Source organism: Heterodontus francisci, chromosome 1 (genome assembly GCF_036365525.1).
Source record: "Heterodontus francisci isolate sHetFra1 chromosome 1, sHetFra1.hap1, whole genome shotgun sequence".
Classification (NCBI taxonomy): Eukaryota; Metazoa; Chordata; class Chondrichthyes; order Heterodontiformes; family Heterodontidae; genus Heterodontus; species Heterodontus francisci.
Window position 1 is genome coordinate 276,316,513 of NC_090371.1, and position 15,713 is coordinate 276,332,225.

At 42.9% G+C, this 15,713-nt stretch overlaps 1 protein-coding gene across 1 annotated transcript in view; it reads right to left on the reverse strand.

Moving 5' to 3' along the window:
- Positions 1-773: 773 nt before the first annotated feature.
- The window catches only part of LOC137360845 (alpha-synuclein-like), a 91,726-nt gene continuing 76,786 nt past the window's right edge, over positions 774-15,713 (reverse strand). The window contains exons 5-6 of the mRNA XM_068026028.1: positions 3,067-3,159; positions 774-1,217 (exon numbers count right to left, since the gene is read on the reverse strand). Of these exons, the coding sequence (XP_067882129.1) occupies positions 1,185-1,217; positions 3,067-3,159 (126 nt within the window). The 3' untranslated portion in view covers positions 774-1,184. The remainder of the gene's footprint in view (positions 1,218-3,066; positions 3,160-15,713) is intronic.

A 15,713-nucleotide genomic window follows, 5' to 3' on the forward strand; every position in this document is an offset into this window, starting at 1 on the left:
GCAGGTGGGATTAGTATCGATAGGCATTATGGTCGGCCTGGGCGCGGTGGGCCGAAGGGCTTGTTTCTATGCTGTACGACTCTATGACTCTTGGTATTATTCTCAAGTAACACAGTATCTACACGTAGTGAAACATTCACTTTATATGTCCACATTGCAACACAAGTAGACTGTTGGAATTGAGTGAAGCCTCTAGGAAAGGTTAAAGGAACACTTTATGGTATAAATCCCATTGAACTCCAGTATTTTAAGCAGGGGGCGTAGTTAAAGTATTTACTTCCCTTTTTCTTAGGTTTCCATATGCCTTCTGTGTCTGGGCAACTGGACAATATACTCCCAAGCCTCTGCCACTATGAGATAGAATTTTTCCCGCTCCTCACCTCTGGAAAAGTGTCAGATATCCAAGGCGTCTTCCTGATGGGAGCACAGATGAGATATGAACTTCACTGTGATAAAACCACAGCTCCAATTCTGTAAACAGCACCGTGCAATGGGATTCCCACATACCACACCTCCAGCACTAGTGCATTGTGTCCTCACCACATGCATGGCCTCTACATTCCAAGTGAAACAGACTCAACGACAGTGAGAGTTTTGCATATTCAGTTTAATTGGTTTCACAGAAACACCAGATATTTACATACACTTGCCAAAACCACCAGCACAAACTGATTTTCAGTGTCACAGTAGATACTAGTAATGTGCATAGCTCCATGCTTACCATTGTATACACTGTACACACAATAAAGTCCTCAGCAAACAGAACCATCATACATAGAAAACGTAGCAGTAAATATATAACATCAAGTTACACACGCACACACACACAGACACGTTACACACACACACGCACGCACACAAAATCTTTCATTTTTACACATACACATGAAAGCAGTAGACAGATAGGCAATTTTGTACTGTTGAACCTCAAACACAACAGAGAGGGTCCTGCTTCCAGGCCCTCATTTCAGTGGGAGGGAATCACTGGAATGGGGCCTGGTCAAAGCCACAACACTCTTGAGTACAGCTGATGGAAGACTTCAAAGTACACTGTAAAAAAAACACACACTTAAAGGAAGAATTTTACAACTAGTAACATCTGAATTTAAAGTACATTCACATACGAAATGAGAAAAGTCAAAGTAAAAGAGAGTTCTTGGTCAGTGTGCCCAGTCTGTTGATACTCACGCTTCGGGCTCATAGTCTTGGTATTCATCCTATGGAGAGACAGAGTGGAATCAGAGAAAAACATCAATTTGAATTCAACAAAACTTTTCCTTCCCTTCTCCTTCCTCCTTGGGATGAACCCTAAAGGTAGAACCTCTGTATGTTAAACAACCACAGCCAGAAGGGTGGTTTTACTAGCAACTGGTCCCGATGACTCAACCAGCCACACCCTTGCATTGCATTAGTTGGTACTTGCAACCTAGTGACAGTAGCTTAGGGGTAATGGTCAAACACTTGACGAGTTCTAGACCTCTGAAACCAATCTCCCTCATCATTGCTGCTGAGCTGACAGAGGAGAATTTGTAAGCGGCATTCCCTCCTCCTCGCTTGGAGTGCAGGTCCACTGGTGCCTCCAGTTCATCACTTGAGTGACCGCTTGTCTCATGTGAACTCAGACATTGAGTGTGGACATCAACGTGGAGCCCAACCCATAACCTCACCTTCCTAGCAGGCATCATTGGATAGCGACCAGAATTTACAGCACGGCTACCCGACCCGAACCCGACGGGACCTGACGACATGTATCGGGTTTGGGTCAGGTGGGGTCGCTCTTCCGGGTCCGGCATTTGGGCTCGGGTCAGGTCGGGCTGGGTAAGCTGGGTCGGACACATTCTATCACCACCTCCAGTAAGTGGCTCCAATGTTAATGTACTTTTTGGACTTGAAAGGTTGTTTAGTTACAGTTTTTTTAAGCTTGTGCAGATAAGCAACAAAGTGAAAAACGGAAGCTAGGTTAACTGATGGTCAGGTCGGGTCGGGCTCAGCAAAAAATGAAAGGACTTGGGCTGGGTCGGGCTCGGGGTTGGATGTGGTTCTGTCGGGCTCGGATCGGGTTTCATTTGTACACCCAAGCCGGCCTTTACCAGAACTGGCAACCTGGTTGATCTTGAGTGCCAGGCCAATTATTGAATAGCAGTTGCTGCTTGTCTGAGTTCAGCTGACTCAACATCCTCTGGATAACTGAACCTGGGACCATTAGGTCTGTACAGGATCCAAAGATTACATAGAATCTACTGCAGAGAAACAGGCCACTTGTTTCAACTATTCTATGCTGATGTTTATACTCCATATGTGCCTGCTCCCACTCTAATCGTCTCTTCCTAACAAACCCCATTATCCCTCTATTCCCTGCTCTGTCTCATGTATGCATCAAGCCTCCCCTTAAATGCATCAATGTTATCTCTTTCAACCACTCCATGTGGCAACAAGTGTCTACATCCTTACCACATTCTGTGTAAAGAAATTCTTCCTAAATTCTTTAACCACTGTGTTAGTCACTGTCTTATACTTACTCTCCCTTGTTGTGAACTCATCCACAAGTGTAAGCAGTTTCTCCACATTTACACTATCAAGAAACCGTGCATCTACTCACTATTCAGTCTCAGACAAAGAATGGTCACTTGGGAAATATGTTCTAGACTGTCTGTCTATGGAATTGTACCCAAGTCTTTAAAAGGCCATGGGAACACGTATTACAAAATATAAACTAAATGTTGAATTATATGAAAATTGATGTCACCTTAAAGGATTTCTCAATATTTGAACTCATTACTGCTACTTAAACAACCAAGAAAGAACAAGTACATTTGAACAGTAGAATGCCCTCCGAATTTTTCTCTAAGGAAAATGCAGTCAGGAGTCACAATCTCTCGCAGTTCAGTTCTACAGCTTACGGTGCCATTTGTAACCTCATCATTGGATTCTTGACTCTTAATTCAAAAGTCCATCCAGCTTCCCATATTTATTTATTGGTTTAAGTTGGCATTTAACTCTTCTGGAAGCTCACTTAAGCTCCTCCAGTCTAAATTACCCACAATCAGAGCAGTTTCATGAACTTACCCCAGGGGCTGCTCCAAAGGCCTCAGTATCAGGATCTATTTGAAGTGCTTCTGTGCTGTCCATCACACCCTCCTGAGGGAAAAGATCCTCATCCTGTCAACAAAGTAACTTGCCATCAATACCGTTGGATTCAATCCACCTGGCATTTTAAACTGCCCAGCACCTTCAATTGAAATGTAAATCTTGGAAATCCTTTCCAAGCCAGTAAGACAGCAAAATGAAGATTCAAAGGTAACATTCGTTGTTGCAAACAACAAGCCCAATCTAACCCTGAGCTACAAGGAGTGCTGTTGTAACCATGTGTGTCTGGCACAGGAACCACATATTCCTCTTGTGCTCATTGCACATGGTTGAAGAGATTAGGTTGCAGAAATTTGGCAATGAGATGGATGCTTCTACCAGTAGCTTTAACAATACAATTCTAAAGTGGGTGCAGGAGCAGAGGGTACTGGGGGTATATGTGCACAGATCATTGAAGGTGGCAGGGCAGGTTGAGAAAGTGGCTCAGAAAGCACGTGGAATCCTGGGCTTTATAAATAGGGGCCCAGAGTACAAAAGCAAGGAAGTTATGATAAACCTGTATAAAAACTGGTTTAGCCTCAACCGGAGTATTGTGTCCAGCTCTGGGCACCACACTTTCGAAAGGATTTAAGGCATTAGAGAGGGTACAGAATAGATTCATGAGAATGGTTTCAGGGATAAGGAACTTCATTTACGTGGATAGGTTGGAGAAGCTGGGTCTGTTCTCCTTGGAGAAGAGAAAGTTAAGATGAGATTTGATAGAGGTGTTCAAAATCACAAAGGGTCTGGACACAGTAGATAGAAACTGTTCCCATTGGCTGAAGGACCCAGAACCAGAGGACACTGAAATAAGGTGATTGGCAAAAGAAGCAACAGAAACATGAGGAAAAACTTTTTTTTGCACAGCAAGTGGTTAAGACCTGAAATGCACTGCCTGAGACAAATTCAACTGAGGCCTTCAAAGGCGAACTGGATAATTATCTGAAGAGAAAAGAAATTTCAGGGCTGCAGGGAAAAGGCAGGGGAGTGAGACTAGGATAGTTACTCTTGCACAGAGCTGGCATGGACACGATGGGACGAAAGACCTCCTTCTGTGCTGTAACCATTCTATGATTCGACGATAAAGCCAGATAACCAATTCTCTTTTCTCATTCTCCTCTTTCTGGTTCAGCTTTCCCACCTCTTCCCTCTTTGTTGCGCCCATCATTTACCATTTCCATAGCACTGATCATAATAGACTAAAGGAGGTGTCCAGGCTGTAGGCCCGGCAATGTGCCAATACATTAGTAAGCACTGAGTGGCTTCAAAGACTTTAATGTGTAACAGGGCTTTGTAGGTGGGATATATTCCACACATAACATTTATATAGCAGTTTACTTTGTTTCAGGTCCAGATGACACACAAACAAATTGTATTTATTACTGTGCATACAATACAGAGACAGTACCGTTGGAAGGAGCTGTGCAATATGTTCTGGCAACTGGGGTCCTGGAACTGCCCCTACCTCACTGGTAAAATTGTAGAGCAGATTTCAGAATACACTTGTTCTCGTGTTGTCACTAGTCCATTCTGGCTAATCTACAGATCAAAAGACCTGGTTGAACCATTGCAGACAGTACTAGATTCTGTGAACTTATATATGTATTTCTCCTTTGGAAGGTGGACCAATAGATAGTCTGGTGGGACAAGGCCAATTGCAAACCAAACTAGTTTATGTATGACTGAACAAAATACAGTTTTATGTGAAATTTTATGATTTTCTACTTGTAACATTAACAAAAATTACAAAACTGTGTCCCTTGATATGGGCCTAGATTCACTTTACACATCATTATTTGCTGAGTTAACTGAAGGTAACTTTAGAAAAAGAAATTCCTGTCCCTTTGATTGTTTCAAAATTGCCCAGAGAGGAAAAAGTCAAAAGCTTAATCTCTGTCTCAAAGACTGGCTCATTGAGCTGCCAATCAAACTACCACCACCTCACTTCTTGGAGTTGGGATCATAGCAACACATTGTCAGGTTAGTTAGGTCTTGCATTGTACTCAATAAAGAGAAACCATTCTAACATAACGGATAAAAATGTCTCTAAAATGCACTAACCTTGTCTCAGACTGATCATGTGCAAGAAACACAATTGTATTGACCACCTAGTCTGCTACTAGCTAACAAGCACAATTAAAGCTCCTAGATGGCTTGGTGTTGTTAAAAGTTTATTTGGACTGAATTTAACCGAATAGCAATATCTTCATATAAATTAACCTGAATTGAACATTCGCAAGATCGAAGTCATCATCTTTGGCCCCCGTGGTAAACTCTTTCCCCTCACTAACCCTTTCCTGGCACTGTCTCAGGACTGATCCTATTGGAACCTAGGCTGAGCTTGCATTTCCAGTACCTCACCATCACAAAGAGTGCCTACTACCACGTGTATAAGATCATCCGTCTCTGCTCCTGCCATAGTCCATCTGCTGTTGAATCGCTCACCCACTCCATTGTCAGCTCTTGACTCGACCTCCTTGTCGGTCTCCCAAACTTCACCTTCCATCAACTTCAGCTCATCCAAAACTCTACTGCACCAAGTTTCATAGAACATAGAACATAGAACAGTACAGCACAGTACAGGCCCTTCGGCCCACGATGTTGTGCCGACCCATTAACCTACTCGAAGATCAAACTACCTACATACCCTTCATTCTACTATCATCCATGTACCTATCCAAGAGTCGCTTAAATGTCCCTAATGTATCTGCTTCTACTACCACCGCTGGCAGTGCATTCCACGCACCCACCACTCTCTGTGTAAAGAACATACCTCTGACATCTCCCCTAAACCTTCCTCCAATCACCTTAAAATTATGCCCCCTGGTGATAGCCCTTTCCGCCCTGGGAAAAAGTCTCTGGCTATCCACTCTATCTATGCCTCTCATCATCTTGTACACCTCTATCAAGTCACCTCTCATCCTTCTTCGCTCCAATGAGAAAAGCCCTAGCTCCCTCAACCTTTCTTCATAAGACATGCCCTCCAGTCCAGGCAGCATCCTGGTAAATCTCCTCTGCACCCTCTCTAAAGCTTCCACATCCTTCCTGTAATGAGGCGACCAGAATTGAACACAATATTCCAAGTGTGGTCGAACCAGGGCCTTATAGAGCTGCAGCATAACCTCGCGGCTCTTAAACTCAATCCCCCTGTTAATGAAAGCCAACATCCCATACGCCTTCTTAACAACCCTATCAACTTGGGTGGCAACTTTGAGGGATCTATGGACGTGGCCCCCAAGATCCCTCTGTTCCTCCACACTGCCAAGAATCCTGTCTTTAAGCCTGTATTCTGCATTCAAACTCGACCTTCCAAAATGAATCACTTCACACTTTTCCAGGTTGAACTCCATCTGCCACTTCTCAGCCCAGCTCTGCATCCTGTCAATGTCCCGTTGCAACCTACAACAGCCTTCCACACTATCCACAACTCCAGCAACCTTTGTGTCATCGGCAAACTTACTAACCCAGCCTTCCACTTCCTCATCCAAGTCATTTATAAAAATCACAAAGAGCAGAGGTCCCAGAACAGATTCCTGCGGAACAACACTGGTCACCGAGCTCCAGGCTGAATACTTTCCATCTACTACCACCCTCTGTCTTCTATGGGCCAGCCAATTCTGTATCCAGACAGCCAAATTTCCCTGTGTCCCATGCCTCTTTACTTTCTGAATGAGCCTACCATGGGGAACCTTATCAAACGCCTTGCTAAAATCCACATACACCACATCCACAGCTCTTCCTTCATCAATGTGTTTTGTCACATCCTCAAAGAATTCAATAAGGCTTTTGAGGCATGACCTGCCCCTCACAAAGCCATGCTGACTATCTCTAATCAAACTATGCTTTTCCAAATAATCATAAATCCTGTCTCTCAGAATCCTCTCCAATAATTTGCCCACCACCGACGTAAGAGTAACTGGTCTGTAATTCCCAGGGTTATCCCTATTCTCTTTCTTGAACAAGGGAATAACATTTGCCACCCTCCAATCATCTGGTACTACTCCAGTGGACAGTGAGGACGCAAAGATCATCGCCAAAGGCGCGGCAATCTCTTCCCTTGCTTCCCGTAAAAACCTTGGGTATATCCCGTCTGGCCCCGGGGACTTATCTATCCTCATGTCTTTCAAAATTTCTAGCACATCCTCCTTCTTAACATCAACCTGTTTGAGTTCCAGGCACAATTTCCCTCCACTATCCCTGATCGGCCCTACGCTCACTCTGGCCATCCTCATGTTCCTCACATAAGTGTAGAATGCCTGGGATTTTCCTTAATCCTACCCGCCAAGACTTTTTCATGACCCCTTCTAGCTCTCCTAAGTCCATTCTTCAGTTCCTTCCTGGCTACCTTGTAACCCTCTATAGCCCTGTCTGATCCTTGCTTCCTCAACCTTAAGTAAGCTTCCTTCTTCCTCTTGACTAGCTCCACATCTCTTGTCATCCAAGCTTCCTTCACCCTACCATCCCTTCCTTGCCTCATCAGGACAAACCTATCCAGCAGTCGCAGCAAGTGCTCCCTAAACAACCTCCACATTTCTGTCGTGCATTTCCCTGAGAACATCTGTTCCCAATTTAAGCTCCCCAGTTCCTGCCTAATAGCATTGTAATTCCCCCTCCCCCAATTAAATATTTTCCCATCTCGTCTGCTCCTATCCCTCTCCATGACTATAGTAAAGGTCAGGGAGTTGTGATCACTATCATCGAAATGCTCTCCCACCGAGAGATCTGCCACCTGGCCTGGTTCATTGCCAAGCACCAAATCCAATATAGCCTCCCCTCTAGTCGGCCTATCTACATATTGAGTCAGGAAACCTTCCTGGATACACCTGACACACTCATCCATAACTCCTGTAATCGCAGTACATTTCAAATTTAAAATCCTCATCCTCATTTTTAAATCACCTCACAGTATAACTCCTCCCTATGTCTACAACCTCCTCCAGCCTTTTGAAAACACTGTGTTCCTCTTGTGCATCCCTCAATTCCTTTGCCCCACCATTGGCGTCCATGTCATCAGCTCTGGAACTCCCTCCCTAAACATTAGCTCTCCACCTACCTCTCTTTCTTTAACTTTCCCCCTTAAAACCCAATTCAACCATGGCTCTGTGGGTAGTACTCTCAACCTGCCTCAGGAGGTTGGGAGCTGAAGCCCCACTCCAGAGACTTGAGCACATAATCTAGGCTGGCACCCCAGTGGAATACTGAGGTAGTGTTACACTGTTGGGGGTGCTGTCTTTTAGATGAAGCATTAAACCAGGGCCCCATCTGCCCTTTTAGGTGGCTGTGAAAGACCCTATGGCACTATATAAAGAAGAGCAGGGAGTTTTCCCTGGTGGCCTGGCCAATATTTATCCCTCAAACAACATCACTAAAACAAATTGTTTGGTCATGACCTTATTGCTGTTTGTAGGACTTTGCTGTGTGCAAATTGGCTGCCCTGTTTCCTACATTGCAACAAAGTCTACAAATCAAAAAAGTACTTCATTGGTTGTAAAGTGCTATGGAACATTCTGAGATTGTGAAATGTGCTCTATAAATGCAAGTATTTCTTTTTGACCAATGCTTTAGTCACCTCCCCACCCCAAAACCTGGCTCAGCTTCCATTTTCTGTCTGATTCTGCTATTGTGAAGTGCTTTAGACTATAAGGTAATAAATAAATAAATGTTCAGAAATGTGATGTTCACTCTCTGATGTAGATCTCATTACTATAACAGAACATTCCTGAAAGCAAAATGAACCAAACCATTAGCCTTTGCTCCATGCTGTAGTATAAGGGTCTGAAAGGGTTAATGTTTGGGACAGTGAGAGTAAAACCTCCCACTGTGATGATGATGTAAGAGATCACATGTGTAATGGGCTTGGGGAGAAGCAAGAAGCATCACGTAGACTAAGAGCTAGACAGGCTTATGAAAGGTGTATATAGTCCATGTAAATATAATAAATGAGTTACTGTTTAGATTTACAATGGCTCCAAAATCTCTGTAAACCAAGCTCAACCTAGTATCTGAAATGATATCAAATAATATACATGCTACCCAAGCACAGAAAACTTCAATAGTGAGAAAGAAATCTTGGCTACAAAAGCATCTCAGAGGCTGAGAATTCTGTGGTGAATAACTCATCCCCTTATTCCCCAAAGTATGTCCACCATCTACAAGGCACAAGTCAGGAGTGTGATGGAATACTCTCCACTTGCCTGGATGAACATACGAACATACGAGTTAGAAGCAGGAGTAGGCCACTCGGCCCTTTGAGCCTTCTCTGCCATTCAATAAGATATGATTGTAACCGCGACTCCACATTCCCGCCTATCCCCGCTAACCTTTCACCCCCTTGCTTATCAAGAATCTATCGACCTCTGCCTTAAAAATATTTAAAGACTCTGCTTCCACTTCCTGATTGAGGAAGAGAGTTCCAAAGACTCACCACCCTCTGAGAGAAAATTTTTTTCCTCATCTCTGTCTTAAATGGGCGACCCCTAGTTCTAGATTCTCCCACAAGGGGAAACATCCTTTCCACATCCACCCTGTCAAGACCCCTCAGGATCTCATATGTTTCAATCAAGTCACCTCTTACTCTTCTAAACTCCAGCGGATGCAAGCCTAGCTTGTCCAACCTTTCCTCAGGAGACAACCCGGCCATTCCAGGTATTAGTCTGGTAAACTTTCTCTGAACTGCTTCCAACGCATTTACATCCTTCTTTAAATAAGGAGACCAATATTGTACACAGTTCTCCAGATGTGGTCTCACCAATGGCCTGTATAACTGAAGTATAACTTCCCTGCTTTTGTATTCAATTCCCCTCGCAATAAATGATAACATGGTAGATTTCCTAATTATGTGCTGTACCTGCATACTAACCTTATGCGATACTTGCACTCAGACACCCAGATCCTGCTGCATCTCAGAGCTCTGCAATCTTTCACCATTTAGATAATATGCTTCTTTTTTATTTTTCCTGCCAAAATGGACAATTTCACATTTTCCCACATTATACTCCATTTGCCAGATGTTTGCCCATTCGCTTAACCTATCTACATGCCCTTGTGGCCTCCTTATTTCCTTATAAGTGCAGCTTCAACAACACTCAGGAAGCTCAACACCATCCAGAGCAAAGCAAACCGCTTGACTGGCACCCCATCCACCTTAAACATTCACTCACTCCACCATTGAGGCACAGTGGCAGCAGTGTGTACCATATACAAGATGCACTGCACCATGCCTCCTTCGACAGCACCATCCAAATCTGCGACACCTACTATCTAGAAGGACAAGGGCAGCAGACGTGTGGGAACACCACCGTCTGCAAGTTCCCCTTCGAGATACACACCATCCTGACTTGGAAATATATCGCCTTTCCTTTACTGTTGCTGGATCAAAACCCCGGAACTCCCTCCCAACAGCACCATGGGTGTACCTCCACCAGATGGACTGCAGCAGTTTAAGAAGGCAGCCCACCACCATCTTCTCAAGGGCAATTGGGGATGGGCAACAAATGCTGGTCTTCCCAGTGATGCCTACATCCCATGAAATGAATTTTTAAAAAACTTATGATGAACAAAATCCTCATATATTTTGACTAGTTAATTTCACAACTTCTCTGGAGCATACTGTAAATAACGAAAAAGCTTCAAGATAAACATTTTAATTAATTGTTCTGGCTCCAACACCACCTTAAGCATATCTCTGTACAAATAGCAAGCCCAGAAAAATGTATATTAACAGTAATTAAATGTAAACATGTAAAAAAGGAAATGGAACAACACAGAACCCACTAAGTAGATTGGATAGAGGCTAAAGGAAAGCAACCATTATATTTGGCAAGATTGGATTTTTAATAGAACAAAGAACAGTACTGCACAGGAACAGGTCATTCAGCCCTCCAAGCCTGCGCCGATCTTGATGCCTGCCTAAACTAACACCTTCTGCACTTCCGGGGCCCATATCCTTCTATTCCCTTCCTATTCATGTATTTGTCAAGATGTCTCTTAAACGTCGCTATCGTATCTGCTTCCACCACCTCCCCTGGCAGCAAGTTCCAGGCACTCACCACCCTCTGTGTAAAAAACTTGCCTCGCACATCCCCTCTAAACTTTGCCCCTCGCACCTTAAACCTATGTCCCCTAGTAACTGACTCTTCCACCCTGGGAAAAAGCTTCTGACTATCCACTCTGTCCATGCTGCTCATAACTTTGTAAACCTCTATCATGTCGCCCCTCCACCTCCGTCGTTAATGAGTGTAAGGGAGGGGAGACTCCTGGTTGATAACTCTTTTGCTGACGTGAGGTAGCTGAACCAAATCTTGAACTTTCAGTTGCTCTCCTCTTAACCTGTAATATGTATTTTTACAGTCTGAGGTCCATGGAGGAGCCTTACCAACATTGGGCTCTATCTAACATAGGCTATCATATTGTTTTATTGGTAGCCTCTGACAAAACTGGGCACGAGCCCCAGAAAACTATAATCTTTGTTTTGAGTGATACCTTCACAGTATATACATCAATCTTTCACTGGCTGATATCTCCACAATGCTATGCTATAGAAGTAGTGAAAACCTGGAACTTTCTTCTCCCCAAAAGCTGTTGAGGTTGGGTTAATTGTCAATTTCAGCACTGATATCAATATATTTTTTATAGGTAGAGTATTAAAGGACCTGGAGCCAAGGCAAGTAAATGCTGTTAAGATACAGATCAGTTTTGATCTAATTGAATGGTGGTGTAGGCTTGAATGGCCTACTTCTGTTCCTATGCTTTGCTGCTTTTCACACCGTGGCTGCGTGCGATTCACAGAATCCTTTTTTTCTTGGTGTGCTGCACAATCATGGTACTGCCAGCAGGCTGGGAGCTGTTAATCAGTTGTCAAGATGTCCATGAAGTAGCAAGACTCTGACGAGGAATGGTAAAATGATGGGCTGCAGTCAGGAAGGCAAGAACAGTTGGCAAGATGTCAGTCAATTGATACTGCTTAATGATTAAGCAGCACAGTTGGCGGGTTGCCCAGCACTGGCAGTAGGAAGCACAGTAACATGGATATGACAAGAATGATCTGCCAGTTTGCCACTTTCTCACTTTCTGCATTAATCATGTAGCAATAGACTGAATACATAAATTATGATTATATATCCACTTTTATTCCCCTTCCCCACCCCCGTCCCTCTTCCCACAACAAAGAACACATCAGCCCTACACTTCACACGAAGTGCCCTTTCTTCTTGCATAAACCTAAACCGTGTGTGTTGGCAGCTCCTTGGCCATGGATGGCCATCAAATCAAACCTGATCCCATCACTGCGTGATGCCCATACAGGAACTTCTATGCTTTGGGGCTTTGACGCTTGATATTTTCTCGTGTTTACAGTCAGTAACCACCCCTAAAGGTGGATCTTGCATCCTCTATGATATTGAAGGTACTCTATTCTGCCCAATATCTGGGTAACAATAGTGAGACCCCAAGGGTCACAACAGAGAAGGCGGACACTGTACACTGACTACCGGAATGCATCGCGTGTTGCCACATGGTTCACCTCTCTTTGAAAAGTCAATGAATGTCCTCTCTATCAGATCAAGATTCTAGCTCTAAGCCAACTGACAGTTTATTTAAATAAAACAGGTAAGCGAACAATATACTGCACAAAACAGTAAATTACATAGAATTTACAGCACAGAAACAAGCCATTCCACTCAACAGGCCTGTGCCAGTGTTTATGTTACATACGAGTCTTCTCTCACCCCATTTTATTTAGTTCTATCAGTTATTCTGCTATTCCTTTCTCCCTCATATGCTTAACTAGCTTTCCCTTAAATACATCAATGCTATTTCCCTCAATGACTCCTTGTGGTATCGAGTTCCACATTCTAACCAGTCTCTACATAAAGATTTTTGCCTATGAATTTCCTATGGGATTTTTTGGTGGCTATCTTATATTTATGGCCCCTAATTTTGAACTCCCCCACAAGTGGAAACATTTTCTCAATGTATTAGAAGTATGACTTTACGCTATTAAACCCATACCTAATCTTAAAGACCCCTCAACCTTCCGTCTTCTACAGAAAACTGACCTAGCCTTTTCATTGTTTCATGATAGTTATAACATTTCAATTCTTGTATCATCCTTGTTAATCTTTACTGAACCTTCTCCAGTGCCTCTATATCTTTTTTATAAAATGGAGACCAGGACTGTGCACAGTACACCAAGTGTGGCCTAACCAGAGTTTACTACTCCAGCATAACTTCTCTGCTTTACAATTCTATTCTGTCCCTCCAGAAATGAACCGCAGTACTTTTTGCTTTCTTTGCATTCATTAACTTGTGACCTTTAGTGATTTGGGTGTCTGTACCGCTAGATCCCTTTGCGTTCGACCCAATTTGACTCATTTTCCAGAATATGTGGCCTTCTAAGTCAACAAATGCGGGAAAACTCAAAAATTTGATGAAGAAGCAGAAATCTAATGACCTCAGAAAGCCCTAGGATCCCTTCACAGAGTTCCTTATATCTGTGAACCTCAGTTTGAAAATCTATGGAATAGATATCTAAAACATACAGTAGAATCTAATGTACTGGATTTGTTGGAATAGAAGAGTGTACTTATTAGGGGATTAAATGATTTATAATGGGGCATACTGTGCAAGGATCACAGAAGAAAGATGATTGATGTACCAAAAAGAATTCACCCATTCTATGCTTTCATATCAGTACAATTAACACCAAGAAATTCACACTGAAAGGCTGACCCTCAGTGCTGCTAAGCATTAAAAATTTCAATTGAAAGGACTACCTCTTTGTGTGAAGAGTTTCTTGCAAATGATAAGGGTAAAAGAACCTAATCTTTCAGAGTCAATGACACTCCATTTATAACCGTGAACAACTGGGACAGGGGTTTCTGTTCATACAAATACAAGTGGACTGAAGATAAATTAAAACCAATACAATGGAGCAGAGGGATGTGATCTCTACATTATAGAATATACTATAGAGATCACACAACAAAAGGAGGGTCAGATTACTTAAAGTCACACAGTTGTTGATGTAGAGCATGCTGCTGTGAAAATTAAATACAGAATCTGATAGCTCCCTTAATTAGTCGGGATCACAGTTAGGCTCCCAAGGACATTATTAATTACCTGTAAAGGTAGAATAACATCAGCAGTGCTAATATCATTCTGTTATCCACAGGTTGCTGCATTAACATTGCACAAGGTGAATGCCTTCAAACCATTGCATTCCTTACTCCTTATTGTGCGTGGATCAAGTATTTACATATTTTGGAATTATTTCTACATCTTTGCAATACAAGTGAATCAAATTCTTTACAAACTATACAGCAGCTCAGCAGAACAGGTATTTTAGTTTGACAGTTCTTAAAAATGAATACCTAGTAAATAACATCAAACACTGAGCAGGTATGAAGAAGGCAGTACTTCAGCCTATTGGTTTAGGATACTTTCTGAATCACTCAATTTAAATAAAAGCAAAATACTGCAGATGCTGGAAATCTGAAACAAAAACAAAAATTGCTGGAAATACTCAACAGGTCTGGCAGCACCTGTGGAGTGAGAAGCAAAGTCACAGACCTGAAACATTAACTTTGCTTCTCTCTCCACAGATGCTGCCAGACCTGCTGAGTATTTCCAGCACTTATTGTTTTTGTTGCACTCAATTTAAATGATGCCCTTCAATACTTTTCTTTGAATCTTTCAGTGGATATTCTGCCTGGTTCAGTGTCGTCGATCACCTCTATAAGTGAACCCTGTGTCCCTTATCATCTGGAGTGCACCTTTTACTGCCAATTTCCAGTTAAACAATAGCATCATCTATAAAACGTGTTGCTACATGCACATTCCTCTCATTACCAAGGATGGACTGAAAAGCACTATACAGACACATGCTGTAGAGAAGCACAACAAAAATCATCCCAAACAATCAGAAATGATTAAAGAAGTTTAAGATTTTCAGTCTTGGGAGATGGCAAAGAAGGAACCTCACTGATGTGCAGCATCAGGAGAATATAGGGACAGGTGGGGATGTGGTAGGAATATGGGATTAGTGTAGGATTAGTATAAATGGGTGGTTGATGGTCAGCACAGACTCGGTGGGCCGAAGGGCCTGTTTCAGTGCTGTATCTCTAAACTAAACTAAAGTGTGAAATAATACTGATAAAATGAACACAGAAAATTATATCAAGATAAGTCAGTACGAATAACAAATTTAGTTGGTGAGAAGTAAATATAAAACAGCTATTAGAAAAAAAATCCTCTCAGGTAAGGTGGCAGAGTGAAATAGAGCATGGCTACCTGACCCGAACCCAACAGGGCTCGACGACATGTGTCGGGTTCGGGTCTGGTCAGGTCGTTCTTCCGGGTCCGGCATTCAGGCTCGGTCCAGTCGGACACACTCTATCATCACCTCTGGTACGTGGCTCCAATGTTAATATACTTTTTGGACTAGAAAGGTTGTTTAGTTACAGTTTTTTTAAGCTTGTGCAGGTAAGTAACAAAATGAAAAACGGAAGGTAGGTTAATTGATGGTCGGGTCAGGCGCGGGAAATAATGTAAGGACTCGGGCCAGGCTGGGCTCGGGTCGGATGTGATTC